Below are 17,822 nucleotides of genomic sequence, written 5' to 3' on the forward strand. Positions count from 1 at the left end.
TCGGGCTTTAAGTGTCATTCTTTGGCTGTCAAGGTGAAGGCAGCAACTTCTGGAACCGCTGACGTCATGGTCCCCAGGCCTTTGCTAAGTCAACTCACCTTTCCAGGCCACGCTTTTTCCATCAGTTAAATGAGGTTAACATACCTACCTGATGGGATTGGGGGCTATTAGCACCCCTCGTTGATAGATGAGGAAAACTGAGGCTCACAGAGCTGGTGTGAATTGCCTGCCATCACCTAGATCATATGAGGCAGAGATGGGATTCAAGCCCAGGCTGTTTCTGGCCATCGGCAAGCACCTTGCAGCCCCAAACCACCAGGGCACACTGCCATGCGTGCCTGGCTCTCCCCTGCCAGAGCCTGGGCTTTCTGAGTCGCTTTCTGGGGTAGAAGTTAAAGGCAACGATTCAGCCACACCGACCAGGCCAGCTGCCTTGTGACGAAGGAGAGGCAGGCGTGGTGGGAAGCTGTGTGCTGGGACTGGACTAGCCAGACGGCTCCAGCAGAGCTCAGACCCACAGTCTGGACCACACGAGGTACAGACGGCACACAGATGCGGAGCCAGGTCTAATTCTACTGGTTTCTAGCTGTGCGACCTTGGAAAATCAATTAGCTGTTTTGAGCCTTTCTCTTTATCTTGTAAGATGGGGGTAGGCGCGCATACCTCACGGTGTTGATGTGGGGGTCCCGTATGCTGGCTGGGAAGTGTACAGCCCTCATGTCATTTAGGTCGTTGCTATTGGTGCCAAGGCTGGGCTCGGCGTGCTTAGACACTCAAGATCCAGGGCCACGGGCTGCTTTCCTGTCACATCCCCTCAAGATGCCTTGGGATCCTGGGGGAAGCTGCGAGTTTGCCCAGTGCGTGTTCTCGGGCTTTCCTAAATTAGAACAGAAATGAAGGCCTCTCTCTGCAAGAGAACAGTGCTGCCACTTTCGTTGGCAGCCACTGAACGGGCAGCTTTATTTCCAGGCTGTGGATTAGGACAATCTAGAAGAACCACTGGGGAGCTGTTGAGATGATTGGAAAGGCAGTTCTTCCCCTCAGTAAATTTCAAATTAGTACACTTGAAAACTCACTAGGGCTTCTACAGTCCAAACGAAACAGTTCCAGTTGAACAGAGTCACGTTCAGTTTTGTGTGCTTTTTTTTTTTTAATAAAACAAAAATATGTATAGGTAAAGGAATGACACGGAGTTTGAAAAATACCAGGACGCTGCAGGGGGAAAAAGGACGTCGGTAGTTGTTTTTTTTTTTTTTTTTCCATTGCACCTTTATTGTTTACTCCGTTCACTGTTAAGAATTCTTACACAGCCTTTCTAGAACCACACAGAACCTGTGAGACGGCTCCCTCCCCTGATAGTCCATTATATTTCTAACCAGCCTCTTGGCCCTCGTCCTTACATGTATGACATTCTGCCAGGGTGCAAGGAGTTCCCAGGGGTTGTTTATTTTTATGAGGGAGGGATGGAGGGGTGCAGAACTGCCCTCAGCAAAGCCATGGTTTGCATCTGACCCCCGAGGGCCCTTTCCTGGACCATCCCCACCTCTCCATTCCCTCTTTTCCCAGCATTTGACCGACCCTCACTGGGCTAGGGAATCAGACAGATCGGGGCTTTGCATCCTGACTCACCACTAGAAGCCACCTGATCTCAGGGAAGTTTCCCAATCTCTCTGAGCTCTCCTTTCTTCTTCTACAATGTGGGATAAAGACTCCCTAGCTCACTTACGGGGAAGATTCAGTGACTTAAAGGAATATAGGGTCTGGCACAGCGCCTGGCACATGTATTCCCTGAATGCACATCAACTTTGTTTCTTCTGGTGGGGAAGAGAAGACACCTGATGGGAGCCAGGTGCTCAGGGCATTTGCTTTATAAAAGGGCCTGGTCCCTAGCAGAGTCCAAGAAATGACTCTCTAATGGTAGAATTTCAGACACCACAACAGAGGGATGGAGAGATCTGGCGGTGGAGATCTCCTGGGCATCATTCGAATCCAACTAGGCAGACTGCTGCTTCTTTTGCCCACGGGCAAGGCTGACACTAGCAGAAGGAATTCTAACCCTCTTTTTTTAAGGCCGTGCCGCTGCAGCCAGTGAAAGGCCCATTTCGGGGAGCAGAACAGGGCAAATTCACATCTATTCAACTGTTCCTGCCAGGGAGGAAGTAGCTTCATGTGGGTGTAAACCAGGACCTTTAAGAAATGCAGCAATCTTTTAGGGTGATCGTTGCATACCCTTCTAGTGCCCTTGAAAAAGTCACCTGTCTCAGGGGTGTCCTCACAGCCTGAAACACCCAGGTGAGCTCCTACAGTGGGGATTCCATGTGCCATTTACGCCCCACCTACTTTGGAAAGGATCCCAGGCGGCTCACTAAGGAAGGAATTATGCACCTAAAGCTGAGCTCTCCCCCTTGTCCTTCCCATCTTTCATAGTATGTGGCCATTAAAATCAAATGTGCTCAACAAATGGTCACGAGAATGAAATAATAATACTTCCAATGAGAAGCTGAATACTCCATCCTAGAGTTGATCTGCAGATGTAGCCGCGCTCTTCCTCCATGGTAGTCCTCGTAAAAAATTTTTTAAAGCTGATCTATCACTCAGCCCTTGCTCATGCATAATTCTCAGTAAGGATATGGTGCATCCAAGGTCCACATGCCCACGATCGTTTTTTATCTCCGATATAACAACAAAAAGCCGCTCAACAGACAACCTTAAAACATGCACCAACCAAGATCACGGCTGGTATTATGGAAAAACGTCCTCCAGACCGAGAAGAGCTAGAGGGAGAGAGAAGGTAAACAATACAAGATGAGAGAATTAGGACCAGAGTGATTACACAACAGAACATCTGCAGTCTAGGGGTTTAAGCAGGTAAAACCAAAGAAAGCTCTATGGATCCAGGAGCGCCTCTCCAAATATTTGGTTCATGCTGAAAAATAGAGCACATTTATTAAAAATATATATTTATAAACCTTGATATGAACAGATACACACGTCGAGCCAATGAAAAAAGAAAAATAAGTTATCTCCCCGGTATCAAATAGACACTTTTGATGAATGGGATGCTTGTCAAAGGATTGTCCCTGTGGTTTTTTGTACCAAATAGCTCATCGAGTTAAGGAGGAACTGCGTGTCCTGGGAGACACACCGTGAGCTGCGTCCACTGTGAGCTGCGTCCGCCCTGTTCCTCTTTTTGAACATGTGACATCTGTCAGCGACCTGGGATAATGAATCTCTGCACCCATCCGCTCCCAGACGGCATCAGAGGCGAGTCTTCCAAGCGTTCTTTCGGGTCCCCTGCCAACGACGTTGAGCGTTCTTTCGGGTCCCCTGCCGACGACGTTGAGTTCCTTGCTGTGTGAATGAGTTTTGTTGGATTCATTGTGCTTTAGTGTCTGATCGGTTTATTTTGGTGACCCTTTATCAAGTTCGAAGGTACGTTTGATTGAACGGTGTGTGTAGGTCAACGCTGCTTGTCTGCCCAGTGTCCCGTCACTGACCTGCCGACGCACAGGACTCCCGTCTTTTGGCCACGCCAAGGCCTGAGGACCCTCTGGGCCATTCACAGAGTGGTGTATATGTATACAAATATGATGACGACGAGGTTCAGAATGGTCCCGATAATCCCCAGCATTGCCAAGACACTCTCTTCTTTGCTCTCTTTTTCTTGGCCTCCTCTGTCTTCATCATTGCCACTCGTGATTACCATCTTGGTTGCAAATGTCTTTATCTTCCTCCCCAGGCTAACCTGTAATTGGAAAGAGGCAGCACAAAAGATGATGGTTTATAAGCATCCTCTCCGTAGCCAGGCAGATTGGGCAGGGCAGTGATTTCCTGTCTGGGGACTAGATCTCAGGTGTGGGTGAAATATCTCCCATGGAGCCAATCTTGGGACCCATTGCTCTTGGCCGTGGAGAAATGGCAGAGCATGACTGATCAATTTCAAGGATGAATGTCCTGACACTGGCATAAAGAGATCAGCCCTGGAGTCCAGCCTGGGCACCACCCACTCTACTGAGGTTTTGTTTTAGCCCTTTTCCTTGAAGCAGACAGCTGCACAGTAGTCTGACTGAAACATGTGGGCTCTCCCACAGCGACGGCAATTTGACACACGTTCACATATCGGATCCCACCCTAGAAAAGTGCTGTCCGGCATATGCACGAAGTGTGTAGGAGGGCGTCACAGTCACACCGTGCTCTAAGCACTGGCTGCCCTGTGAGCAGGGGTGACTGCACCTAGGGAAGGTGATTAACTGAGACCAGACTGGATGGAAAGGAGGTGGGGAGAACATCATAAGGAACCTGCATCACCTCCAGCAGGAGCATAAATTGGTATAATCATTCTGGAAAGTACCTAGAGAAGCGAAGAGACATATATTCTACAACTGGGCTGAGCACCTGATCTCCTAGATGCCCACCCTAGAGAAACCCCTGCACCTGTGCACCTGGAGACGGGGACAGGAACACTTCTGTGAGCTTCATATGTGACAGAAGAGGACCGGAAGTTACCCAAACAGGCACCAAGAGTTGAAGAGACCAACACATGGCCCGTACAATGGGCACGTCCACAAAAAAGAATATTATATGCACTGAGGCTACACGTGACGGCGTGGATGAGGCCCCAACACTTCAGGTAGCGTGAAAAAGCATATTGCACAGGATACACACAGCATATGTCAATTCACAAAGGCTCAAAACAGGCCAAACCAAACCTATATATTTAGAGACATACAACTTTGATGTTTTTAAAAAGCAAGAGAATGATTAACACAAAATTCAGGAGAGTGGCTTCTTATAGGTAAGGACAGAGTGGAAAGCCATTGGGAGGAGCATCAAAGGCCTTCAATATACTGGTCATTTTCCATTTTTTTAGGCTGGATGGGGGGGTACACGGGGGTTCATTTTTATCCTTATCCTTTTAACTGTTTCAGAGATTCTCTGGAAGGTATGATATATTTTGTAATAACTAAAATCTTTTCTTTTTATTCTTTAAAATAATAAATGTGGCCATCCAGGGGGCCTAGTGGGCAGCTGAAGCCTTCTTTCCCACTGATTACTAATCCAAACAATATGTAAGAAATGACCAATGTAGGTGAGGTATCGACAGCTTGTCTGTTTGATGGGATGTGACACAGACCAGGCCAGGGCCCCTGACTGCGTCTCTTCCAATGGAGAGCTGTGTCTTTAGAGCTGGAAGGCTATTCATGCTCTAGAGTTGGGACAGTTAATTTTATATGTCAACCTGACTGGGTCACAGGGTGCCAAGACATTTGCCAGGCATGATTCTGGGTGTGTCTGTGAGGGTGTTTCTGGATGAGATTAACATTTGAATTGATAGACTGAGTAAAGCAGATTGCCCTCCCCAGTGTGGGTGGGCCTCACTTCATCAGTTGAAGGCCTGAATAGCAGAAAAGGGCTGAGTAAGAGGGAACTCCTCCTGCCTGACTGCCTTTGAGGTGGGACATCAGCTTTTTCCCGCTTTCGAATCCAAACTGAAACCTAGGTTCTTCCCAGGTCTTGAGCCTGCAGGCCTTCAGACTGAAAGGAAACCATCAGTTCTCCTGAGTCTCCTGGTTGCTGACTCACCCTGCAGATCCTGAGACTTGCTGGTCTCCATAATGACATAAGCCAATTTCTTATAATAAACCTCTATCTATCTATCTATCTATCATCTATTATCTACCTATCTATCAACTATCTATATATCCATCTATCATCCTTCTGTTATCTATCTATGTATCTATTATCTAGCTATATATCTATCATCCTTCTATCTGTTATCTATCTACCTACCTCCCTATTATCTATCTATATATCTATCTATCATCTTTCTGCTATCTATGTATCTATGTATCTCTTATTGGTTCTGTTTCTCTGGAGAACCCTGACTAATCAATTCAGGAGTCAGAGGATATCTCAGGACAAATATGTGAGAAGAATCACAAAAAGGAGTCCGGGAAGGTGAGGAGTGTGGCTGCAAGGTGAAATGTCTGCATGTCTCTTCCTCTGGGCATGGGAACCCCTGAAAGGGCCAGGTCATGCCTTGTGGATCAAGTCTGGATTCGGAACACAGTGTATGTGGATAGATGTCTGTGTGGAGGAGAGACAGACAATCAGTGAAGACTAGGGGAATTAATGCAACAGGAATGTATGAACAAATGAATGTCTTAACGGGAAGTTTCATTTCCTTCACAACTTTGGTTTACTTGGTAGGCTCAGAGGGGGTTCCTACCCCCCTGAAGTGATAGGAGCCAGACTTCATCTTTTCAGAGCTATCCACTCTGTCCTAGACAATGAAATGAAACTTCTTGGAATAACTCCTGTATGTAGGATGTAATTTCTAATTAAAATTGCTTTTAAAATGAAAAAAAAAAAAGCTTTGGCTAGGCAAACCTTCTAACTGGAACTATTTGTCTTTCTTTCTTTTTCTCCCTAGTACAGTTTTTAATGATGTATAATACACATAAAGAAAAGTGCACAGACTTTAAGTGTACAGCTTGATAAGTGTTCATGTCTGTTAGCTGTCACCAAGATCAAGAAACAGAACCTTCCAGTACCCCAGGAGGCGCTATGGCCCCCTATTCCACTCACAATCTCTTTCTTCCTTCTTCTCAAAGCCATCATCCTGACTTCTAACATCCTAGGCTAGTTTTGCCTGTTTATGAATTTTATAGAAATAGAACCACACAGCATGTCCTCTTTTGACTCTTTTCTCCCCCAACGTTATGTTGGTGAGATTCACCCATGTTGTGTGTAGCTGTGGCTCATTCTCAGTGTGAACAGTATCCCATTATATAAACAGACTCACATATTTCTGCATTTATTTTACTGCTGATGGGCATTTGGGTTGCTTTCAGTTTGAAGCCATTATGCTGCTATGAACATTCTTGTACATTTCTGTTGGCAAACACACGTATGCATTTTCCCCAATGTTTTAAATGAAAATTTTCAACACACAGCAAAGTCTAAAAACAATTTATAGTGAGTACCCATACACCCAGCAACTAAATTTCACCATTAGCATGTAACTATACTTGCTTTATCAGACACCTATCCATGCATCTATCCGTCCATCTTTTGGGGGGTATATTTCAAGGTAGACTTCGAATATAATTACACTTCCCCTTAGATACTGCAGCATGCATGTATTAACTAGAGTTCAATATTTGTCTGCAATGCTTTCTTTCGATGTAAAATTTATGTGTGTGCAATTTCCTATTGGCTGCATACATCCAAGAGAAGAATTGCTGGGATATAGGGTATGCATGTGAAAGTGCTTGTATCTGCTTGCTTGTTTGTGAGTGCTAGATTGGTCCCTTCTTTTATTTTGGTGATTCCATGGCCTAGCCTTTGCATGAAGTCACAGGAAGGCATAGGTACATCCACTCCTTTCTCTGCCCTGGGCAGACAGACATCTACCCAAGCACCAGTTATCTGTTTCATGGGTCTCTTGTTTCTTGGAGTTTCCTTAGCTAGACTTCAGGCCCTGAGAGAGCAAGCTTTTGGATCTCCACCTCTTAAGCACAGGGCTTGGCAGGGACCAGGCATTTGGGTAAAGCATGCTGAATGAATGAGTGGGTACTGCAGAGGGATCTGGCATCCCCCCCCCCCCCAATCTTTGCAGGGCAGGGAAAAGATCACCAAGGTCGGTCTAAAGAGACACAATGAGTGCTGCCCTTAAAACCAAAGACCCATCATCGCAGTCACTCAAGCAAAACAAAGTGCCCGTCATGGAGGCTGCTTGGTTTCAAGGCTGAATTTAGCCTCTTCCCTGAGTTAACCCGAAATATCTCTGACTTAGGAGGAAGTGGAAGAGAATAATCAGGTCGACTGTGTTTACTTTCTGAGGTCTCTGCAGCAAACCAAGAGCCCAGAAGAGGTCTTCTCCGACTCACAAGAGTTGCATCTCCAGAGTTTGCTTCCGAGGTGCTTGAGTTATCAGCCTGAATTTCCCCAGAGAAACCGTGTTGGGAGTGCAGCTAGATTCCCAAGGGAGCTACAGGGGGCTTCCTAGCAAAGAAGTGGTTGGAACATTGTTTTCTTTGGGAAAAGTTATCTGGCCAGGGAGTGGAGGAGAATGAAAGAGGCTGGAGATTAGCTTGGAAACCAGACCAGTAACAGAGATGGGAGGGGAAAATAAAACCAAAATAAAACAGAAAGCAAAGGCTGGGGCCGGGCAATGTCTGACATGAAGCCTGCTACACCGGTATAAATTCATCCATTCACTCACTCACTCATTCCTTCCTGCCAGGGGTTGCAGGGAGGGGGTAGTGGGAATTAACTGCTAACGGGAAAGGTGTTTCTTTTGGGGGTGATAAAAATGTTCTAAACTTAGATTTTGGTGATGGTTGCCCAACTCTGTGAATATACTAAAACCACTGAATTGTACACTTTGAAAAGGTGAATTTTGTGGTTTGTGGATTATACCTCAATAAAGATGTTTATTTTAAAAAGAGAGCATCTGCAATAACAGCTGAAATATAAATTATCTAGAAATAAATCTAACAACAATGTGTAAATGTGTAAAATCTTTATAAAGAAAATTAAAAGTAGTTTACAAACAGACATAAAGGTACATCTACATAAAAAGGTAGATATACATCTTCAAGGAGTGTGAGATTCAATATCCGGAAAACATGAGTTCTTCCTAAGGTGATACATATAGATTTACTGCAGTCAAAATTTCTACAGGGGGGCTTCCCTGGTGGCGCAGTGGTTGAGAGTCTGCCTGCCGACGCAGGGGACACGGGTTCGAGCCCTGGTCCGGGAAGATCCCACATGCCGCGGAGCAACTGGGCCCGTGAGCCACAACTACTGAGCCTGCGCGTCTGGAGCCTGTGCCCCGCAAGAGAGGCCGCGGTAGTGAGGCCCGCGCACCGCAATGAAGAGTGGCCCCTGCTCGCCGCAGCTAGAGAAAGCCCTCGCACAGAAACGAAGACCCAACACAGCCATAAATAAATATATAAATTTATAAAAATAAATAAATAAATAAATAAGAAACTCCAAATGTGTAAATCCGATATAAGCCAAACCATATGGCATAAAATGAAAACATTTAAAAAAAATTTCTACAGGGTCTTTGGTGCTACTTGGCAGGCTGATTCTAAAATGTATATCAAAGTGCAAAGAGATAATAATAGCCAAATTATTTACTAAAAAAGAATAAGGTAGGGGAACTTGCCTTATAAGACATCACAAATTACTCTACAGCTTTAGTAGTCAACCTTTAGACAAATAAGCCAAAAGAACGCAAGTGGGGCTACACATACATGGACACTGCTCATCAGTGGGGGAAAATGGGCCTTTGGATAAACAGCGCTGGAATAACTGAGTATCCATACGGAAAAGTAAATAAAATCAAACCAGTGTTTCACCACTTCCAGTTGGATTACAGGCAACCGTGAAAAGGAAAACTTAAGAACTTCTATAAGACAATATAATGAATATCTTAATGACCTTGGTGTAGAGAAGGATACCTTAATAAGACATAAAAGCTCCCCATGCGGAGCTTATAAGAGTTGTCTTACAAAAGTTCTTAAGTTTTCCTTTTCACGGTTGTCTATAATCCAACTGGAAGTGGTGAAATACTGGTTGGACTTTATTTTTCCATACCGATACTCAATTATGCCAGCAGGATATATGTATACGTATAGCTGATTCACTTTGTTGTAAAGCAGAAACTAACACACCATTGTAAAGCAATTATACTCCAATAGAGATGTTAAAAAAAAAAAAAGATCTATGCACATGCATATATGCCATACTGATTTGTATAACAGATTGAAAAAAAAGACACAATCATAATGCACAACAAGGATTGGTTAAATAAATGATGGTAACAAAAGGGGAAAAAAAGATAAAATCTCAAACTATAAAGGAAAATATTAATGAATTCAGTGACATTAAATTTAATACCTCTGTTTATCAAAAAATGTCATAAAAAATAGAGTTAAGCGACAATCTGGAATATATGTGTGTGTGTGTGTATGTACTATGTGTCTATCATATGTATGCTATATACACTATATATATCATACATATCACGTTAGTGTCAAGTCAGCAAGAAAATGATACACTTCCAGTAGAAAACTGGGCAAAAACCATGTCCAGGCACTTCTCAAAAGAATAAATAACCACAAAGAAGCTAAACTTCAGTAAGGAGAGAAACGCAAACTAAAACACAATGAGTTACCATCCAACAGCCATCAGATCGACAAGAGCTAAAAAATTCGAGATCACCACTCAATACTCACAAGGCTGTAAAGCAGAAGCAACTCTTATACACCAGCTGCAGGAGTACAGCTTGGTCTCTGTCACTTTGGAAACCAGGATGCTATCACCTTACAGAGATGAACATACTCAGACCCTGGTGACCACCATCCCACCTGCGGGCACACACCTGGATACACCTGCACCGCTGTCCCAGGGTATGCAGCCAAGAATGTTGACCAACAGCAATGTCAGTGTTAGTGACATGCTGGAAACCACACAAATGTCCATCCATGGTGGCCTGCCATATATCCATACACTGGAATTCTACATGGCATGAAAAGGAATGAAATGCTACAGCCTGCAAGAATGAATCACGAATACAATGTTGCATGAAAAAAACGTGTCGCCAAAAACTACATAAAGGATGTTTCCATTTGTATGAAGTTCAGAAATGGGGAAAACCTAACAATGTGTTGTTTAGAGATATAAGTGTGATAAAATTACAAAGAAAAGCGAGAGAATAACAAACCCAAAAGCCAGGGGAGCAATTACTACTAAGTGCAGAGGGGAAGTGGATGGGATCAGGGTGGGGTGCTCCAGGAACCCTTGAGGTACTGGTAATATTTCTTAAGTGGGGTGGTGGGTACATGGGTGATTGTTCTTTATACCTTATATTTTCTAAATAGGCTTTTGTTATCTATCCAATAATTAATACATTAATGAATAAATAATTATTTCAACTGAATACTCAATAATAAAACAACGCTTACAATAAAAACAAATTTATAATTTATTAAGATGACTAAAAAAAAGATCCACAGGGTTCTAAAGACTAGGGGTATTGAGTGTCATGCTAAGTGCCAGGAGGAACCCTGTGCTCTGTAGGCAGGAAGGGGGCCACCCTCTCTGCAAAGACAGAGCATCTCTGGAGTGCGATGAACAACGCGGTTTTGGACATGGCTCTCAGCAAACTGGTCCTCCGCTGGGCTGCTTCTGATAAACACACTTGAGAGTTTTTAGTAGTTGGCCTACTTAGTATGTCTTGGACAATCAGCCCCACGCGTCTAGGGTGCTGGGTATGGCCTGGGTGTAGAGGCTGCAGGGCCGGCAGGGAGAGCCCTGAACACAAGTCAGGGCTCAGTGTGGTTCCTGGAGACACAGCGGCTCAGGGCTGCCAGGTACCCAGGTCGCTGTGCAATGCACACGCCCAGCGCCCGTGCCCTTCCTTCAGCATCAGTGTGTCACTTTCCCTCTGGAAAGTTAACCTCTCAATGGACGCTGTCAATCAAGGTACCAAGGAGATGGGCCTGGAACCAGGCTAAGCCCACTTGAGGCTCTCTCTGGAACTCAGTCTTTGGTGGGGTGATAGAAGGTGGGGCAACCCTAGATGCTGATCATCCCGGCCACGGCACCGAATGAGATTCTACTAGCTGCTGCCGCCTGGGGGCCTGGAGCCAGCCTGACTTCTGGCCTTTTTTTAATTTTTACTGGAGTAGAGTTGATTTACAGTGTTGTGTTAGTTTCTGCTGTACAGCAAAGTGAATCAGTTATACATATACATATATCCACTCTTTTTAAGACTCTATTCCCATATAGGCCATTACAGAGTATTGAGTAGAGTTCCCTGTGCTATACAGAAGGTCCTTATTAGCCATCTATTTTACATATAGTAGTGTGTACAGCAAGTCTCCTACATACGAACGAGTTCCGTTCCGAGAGCACGTTTGTAAGTCCAATTTGTTCGTTAAGTCCAACAAAGTTAGCCTAGGTACCCAACTAACACAATTGGCTATATAGTACTGGACTGTAATAGGTTTATAATACTTTTCACACAAATACATAAAAAACAAACACAAAAATTAAGAAAACATTCTTACAGTACAGTACCTTGAAAAGTACAGTAGTATCAACTACATCACCACTGCTTTTATACTTGCTTCCAGACATCCTGGGCTTGAAATAAAGATACTGTACTACTGTACTCTATACAGTACTGTACAGTAAACTACACAAAAGCACAACCACGTGTAGAGGATGCACGCACGTGACAATGTACGCCAGACACGTGAACTGACTAACGTATTGGACACACGGACGCACATTCGCATCTTTGAAAGTTCGCAACTTGAAGGTTCATATAAAGGGGACTTACTGTATACGTCAATCCCAATCTCCCAATTTATCCCTCCCCTCCTTTTCCCCCCAGTAACCATAAGTTTATTTTCTACATCTGTAACTCTATTTCTGTTTTGTAGATAAGTTCATTTTTTAAAGTTGGGTTCACCATTTCCTTCCATCCCATGAATTACCTCAAATCCCTGCAAAAATAGTGTGTTTTTGCTTAAGGCAGATCCCGTTTCTCACCAACACCTGCTGTTTACAAACAAAGACCCTTCACCCGTACAGAAGTGCCATTCAAGTTTATTTTGTTTGCTTCCTCATTTGACCTTTGAATTCCCCCTAGAAGAACTCCACTAAGTGTTCACGGGGCCTCGACTTGAATCCCTCTTGTCACTCTGGAATTTACCACCTGTCAGGACAGCTTATTCTACCTGCTGACAGCTCAGTCAGGAAAGTTCTTCTTTGCTTTAAAATAAAATATTCTCGCTGTAGCTCCCACCCCGTGAAACTACTTCCATCACTAGGAAGCAGCAAAAATAAGTCCTTGTCATCTTTTGCAAGGCAACACCTCAGGTTTTGAAAAACTAATATTCAGTGGGAAAAAATGACAACTCTGGCCTCAAATACATCTGACATCCAATCTCGGCTCCGTGATTTACCAGCTGGGTGACTTGGGCAAGCTGCTTCACCTCTCTCAGACTCAGTTTCCTTATCTGTAAAGTGGGGGTAATACTTAGCTTGTAGGATTAAATAGAACGGTCGTGAACTGCCTAGCTCAAGGACTGGCAAGGACTATGGTTAAATGATGATGACGTTGATGGTGATCGAGGCTCGTGCTCATGCCCCAACGAGCCCCCTTTTCTCCAGCTAAGCACCCCCCGTCCCCCGCCTGTTTACACAGTCCCTCCTAATCATGATCCTTCTCTTGGAAAGGCACATCCTAAAATCACAGCACTTACAAGAAAAGCATTACTCCAGGAAAGGTTTTCCCAGCCCAGATGGGCCAGGGCTATCTCCTTCCTCATTCTGAGGCAGCACACCCATTAATGCTGCCCAGAACCACGCTGGCTGTGGGGCCACCGCACCGTGCTGTGGATTCGTGATGCTGCAAAGCCACGTGGACCTCACTTCTTGTTAGAGGGAAGTGAGTGTTTTGAACCCAAGCCAGGACTGAGTATTAGGACTGCATTACGTTTCAGCATCTTGGCTCCTAGATGACCTCTTCTCCCCAACCAGTCATTCTCCGCCAGCTTCAGACCATCCAAAAACTGGATGTGCACACCCTCCGTGCTATTGCCTAGATGACTCACTTCCCAGTTTTCGACCAGGTTTCCAGGTTAGCGCTAATTCATTCATTAGCATCACCAGCAGTTTGCCTTCTCCTCCTGCCCATATTTCTCCATCTTTTCTATAAGATGCCATGAAGTCCAGCTAGGACTTCTAGGTCTACCAGGCCAGTGACCTTGCCAGAGGAGGACATGGCTGAGAGATGCAGTCCTAGGGACCCATACTGGGTCCTGGCACCCTCTGTCTCCTCGACTCACTTGTAGGGTCTCCTTCTCTACACCAATTTCTCAGAGCATTTTATTAAGAGTCACGGACCTTCCTTCATCTGCCACTTGGCGATCAACAGCCAATAAGAAATGAAAAAACCCACAGGATTATGACCCACGGAAACATCGCACAGCAGTTAAAAATGATGATGAAAAGACCAAGTGGCCTAAAGGCAGATGCCCAGGCTAGAAGAAGGGGAAAACACAGGATATTACAATTCAGGTCTACTTAGGATTATAAATAATAGTTTTTAAACCTCACTAGTACAGGAAAAAATGCATGAGGAAGAATATTTGGAAATTTTCTGTAATGTAGTTGATCATGTTATTTTGCTTTTATATACCCTTTTATATTCAAAACACATATATACGTAAATAAAACCATGAAGACTCCAAGTGCTTCTGTCTTTCTACAACCCTTAGAGAACCTTACCACCCAGGTGACAAGGACAAAGCATTTGATGCTGGTGGGCAAGCAGCCACCTCTGTGACAGTATCTCTCTGCTGGGGACAAGGAAGGAGGGAAGGGGCTGGAATTCCAGCTGGGAAAGGGGCGTGGGTGTGTGTGAGAAGACAAATGATAAAGGTTCTGACAGCATTGCTATTACAACAGAGATATTCAGGCTGAATGGAATTGGCTTCAGTACCCTTTAATTCTAGTAGAAACTCATTTTTCAAAATAATGCCAGTCTTGGGACTAAATCTGTGCTCGCTGACATTCTGAAAGGTACCACACATTGAAGATAAGGAGTGGAGGGACTATTTCATCCAAATTCTTTCCATGACTCGCTGACTGCCTTCTCAGGAGTGGCTCTGGCTCAACTGTAGTTCCTAATTTCTGCATCTCTGGGACAGTTAGATATCGTGGGGTGAGGAAATTTCATTCCAATTCTATTTAACAAGGATGAGCCTCTGCCTGGAAATTCAGAAACGCCGGGTGACAAATCCACTGGATGATGCTTGAGCATTAAGGAAGCAACGACTTTTCCCTGGAGAAGAGGCCTCAGTGGTCACTTAAATCACAGCATCCCCGGGCTTCCCTGGTGGCGCAGTGGTTGAGAGTCTGCCTGCCAATGCAGGGGACGCGGGTTCGAGCCCTGGTCTGGGAAGATCCCACATGCCGCGGAGCAACTGGGCCCGTGAGCCACAACTACTGAGCCTGCACGTCTGGAGCCCGTGCTCCGCAACAAGAGAGGCCGCGATAGTGAGAGGCCCGCGCACCGCGATGAAGAGTGGTCCCCGCTCGCCGCAACTAGAGAAAGCCCTAGCACAGAAACGAAGACCCAACACAGCCATAAATAAATAAATAAATAAATAATAAAAATAAAGGAATTCCTTTTAAAAAAAAAAACAACCCACAGCATCCCCTGGGGAACCTGAAGGCCAGACTTCCCATGAGTATGCCCTGAGCATCCACATAGAGCAACGGGCACGCCCCAGTGAGACACAAAGCCTTTGGCCCCCAAGCACCTCATGACCCAAGGAGGGGAAAACACAAACATCACTATTGTGATGTGAGCCCAGGGCATGGTGGGGGGCGGGGCAGGGGGCACAGAATGGGGGAGTCCTGATTTACTTGGGAGGGAAGATGGGAAGGAGCTAAGCTGAGACCTAAAAGGCTAGCAGGACTAACTCGGCCCGTAGTAGGAGAAAACTAGGTGTTAGGAGATGGACAGGTGCAAAAAAAACGTGAATGTGCGGAAGGCTGCACACAGAGTCTGGCCGATGAAGCATCACGGTGAGTGTGGTGAGAGCTGACGCCACGGGGGGAAGAAAAGGCCAGACAGGGGCTCTTGTAAACCACTCAGAGAGTGCTGGAATTTATTCAGTACACTGTGCAACAGGTACATGGATGCTCATTTCATGTTTATTATCTCAACTATACATACACACTATTTATATAGGAGATACTCCATAATAAGTTTAAAAACTCATTTAGCTCCTAAAAGCAGACCACAGTAAGTAAAAGTTGGTAACTTGCTCTCCAGGATGAAATGTTTGGGCCAGGTGGACGCCAGCTCTGCCAACATTCCACAGTGAAGCCTCGATCCTTGCCTTCTGAGGCCTCAGGAAATCAGCTGGGAGCCACTCTCCGAATGACAGACACCTTGCACCCAGGCAGGGTCCTCTGCAGAAGCTGGGCAAGAGTTCTCCAAAGGACCAGCTCTTCCCCATGTGCCCATGCCCAGCCTAGGTGGCCACAGAACGGTCTGAGTTTCATTAGATGCTACTCAAGGGAGATGGCAGCCTGGACATCCCTGGTGAATGTATCCGCATGAGCTCCAAAGAACCACTGAAGAGAGAACATTTGTAAAGCATTTAACCTGCTCAGCAAAGGTTTGCAATTGTTATTATTATTATTATCGAGTTCAAGCTTGTACTGCTCACCACATGACAGGCTAATAAATGAGAGACCAGTTGTTGGGGCAAGGAATAGCGACTTTACTGAGAAAGCTGGCAGACTCCTGTCCCAAAGAACCATCTTGCCTGAGTTAGAATTCAGGCTTCTTTTATACTAAAAGGGGAAGGAGTAAAGTCAAAAATTTCCTGGTTCCGGTCAGCCTTCGAAGGAGATGTGTTAATGTATTCCTTCCTGCAGTCATTCACGGGTGGGCCTAGTCAGGAGGTTTCCTGTGAGCTAAACAAAGATATTTTAGCTTAACGCTCATTATCTGGGAGGCAGGGTTCCCAGAGACGGGCCATTATATATAATTTAAGCTTATAGGCAACATCCCTTTAGTGATTAACTTGTAATAAAATACAGAGATTCTTCCCTATTACATTATTATTATTATTATTAACAAGCTTAGCGTTGTCCCTTACTGTCAAGATATTGCTGGATCTAGCTTTGCACATGAGGCCTGTCATGATGTGACCAGTAACTACTTCTCCGGCTACCCATGGTGATAACAATCAGAGCTGCTAATTAGTAAGTACAAGGTATGGGCCAAGCTCTATATCGTCATCCAGCCTGTCAGCCACTCGACAAATATTTATTGAGCACCTACTATATGCCAGGCCCTATTCTAGAGCATTGGGATACAGCAGCAGCAGCACAGACAAAAAGAAGTGCTAGTCCCCTTTAAGAGATAAGGAATTGAGACTAAAAATAGTTACTGAACACCTACAACTGTACCAGGCACTGCCCTAGGTACTAGGGATGTTGCAGTGAATAAAACAAAGAACTCATCAAAAACGGAGTCAGGATTAAGCCCAGTCGCCGACGTGCTTCTCACCTGCTGCCTCGCTCTCATGCCCCTCACTCTGGGCTGGCAGTCCCCACCCCCCATGTCCTTGCCGTGTCCTCTAACCGCAGTGCATCCGCTCTCTCTCTCTTCCTGGCTTGGACAACCGCCACTCATCCTTCCAGGCTCAGCTCACTTGACTGCATCTCCAAGGACCCCTTCCTGACGTCGGGAGGCCCACTGCAGACTGTGTCTGAGAAACTCCAGCCCTACTCTGTAACCATCCCTTTTTCTGGGTCCTTCCCCACTAAACTGTGAGCTCCTTAGGCAGGGGACGGGCCTGGGTCTGATTCATCTCCGCGTCCCCCAGCCCTCGCGCCTGCCCTGGAATACCAATGGCGCTCAGTGTACTGAGACAGCAAGTGAGTGAATGAAAAGATGGACCTCAAGGTAGCCTGGGGAGCTCCAGCTTCCAGGTGAGGGGAGGAAAAGTCAGGGGAGACAGCTGAATGGGTGACAGGGACAGTCCAGCCCAGCACACCCAGTTGGACCTCACTATAAAGAGACACGCCATGAGGAGAATCTGTGTTAAAAGAGGAGGCCGTCTTTCCCAACTCTCCAGGCAGGGGCTGGTCGATGTGTGCGTGGGGGGAACGCATGGTGGGGAGAGCGAAGGGTCATCAGCCCTGAGGCCAGGTCAGGGAGACCAGCCCTGCTCCAGCAGCTCCTGGAATCTTCCTTCTCTTGTCCACCA

General features: G+C 45.5%; 1 protein-coding gene across 2 annotated transcripts in view; it reads right to left on the reverse strand.

Moving 5' to 3' along the window:
- Positions 1 to 1,189: 1,189 nt before the first annotated feature.
- TUNAR (TCL1 upstream neural differentiation-associated RNA) overlaps positions 1,190 to 17,822 on the reverse strand; it is a 50,396-nt gene continuing 33,763 nt past the window's right edge. For both annotated transcript variants that reach the window (XM_068551099.1, XM_068551019.1), the window contains exon 2: positions 1,190 to 3,745. In XM_068551099.1, the coding sequence (XP_068407200.1) occupies positions 3,560 to 3,706 (147 nt within the window). In that variant the 5' untranslated portion in view covers positions 3,707 to 3,745 and the 3' untranslated portion in view covers positions 1,190 to 3,559. The remainder of the gene's footprint in view (positions 3,746 to 17,822) is intronic.

Source organism: Eschrichtius robustus, chromosome 1 (genome assembly GCF_028021215.1).
Source record: "Eschrichtius robustus isolate mEscRob2 chromosome 1, mEscRob2.pri, whole genome shotgun sequence".
Lineage (NCBI taxonomy): Eukaryota > Metazoa > Chordata > Mammalia > Artiodactyla > Eschrichtiidae > Eschrichtius > Eschrichtius robustus.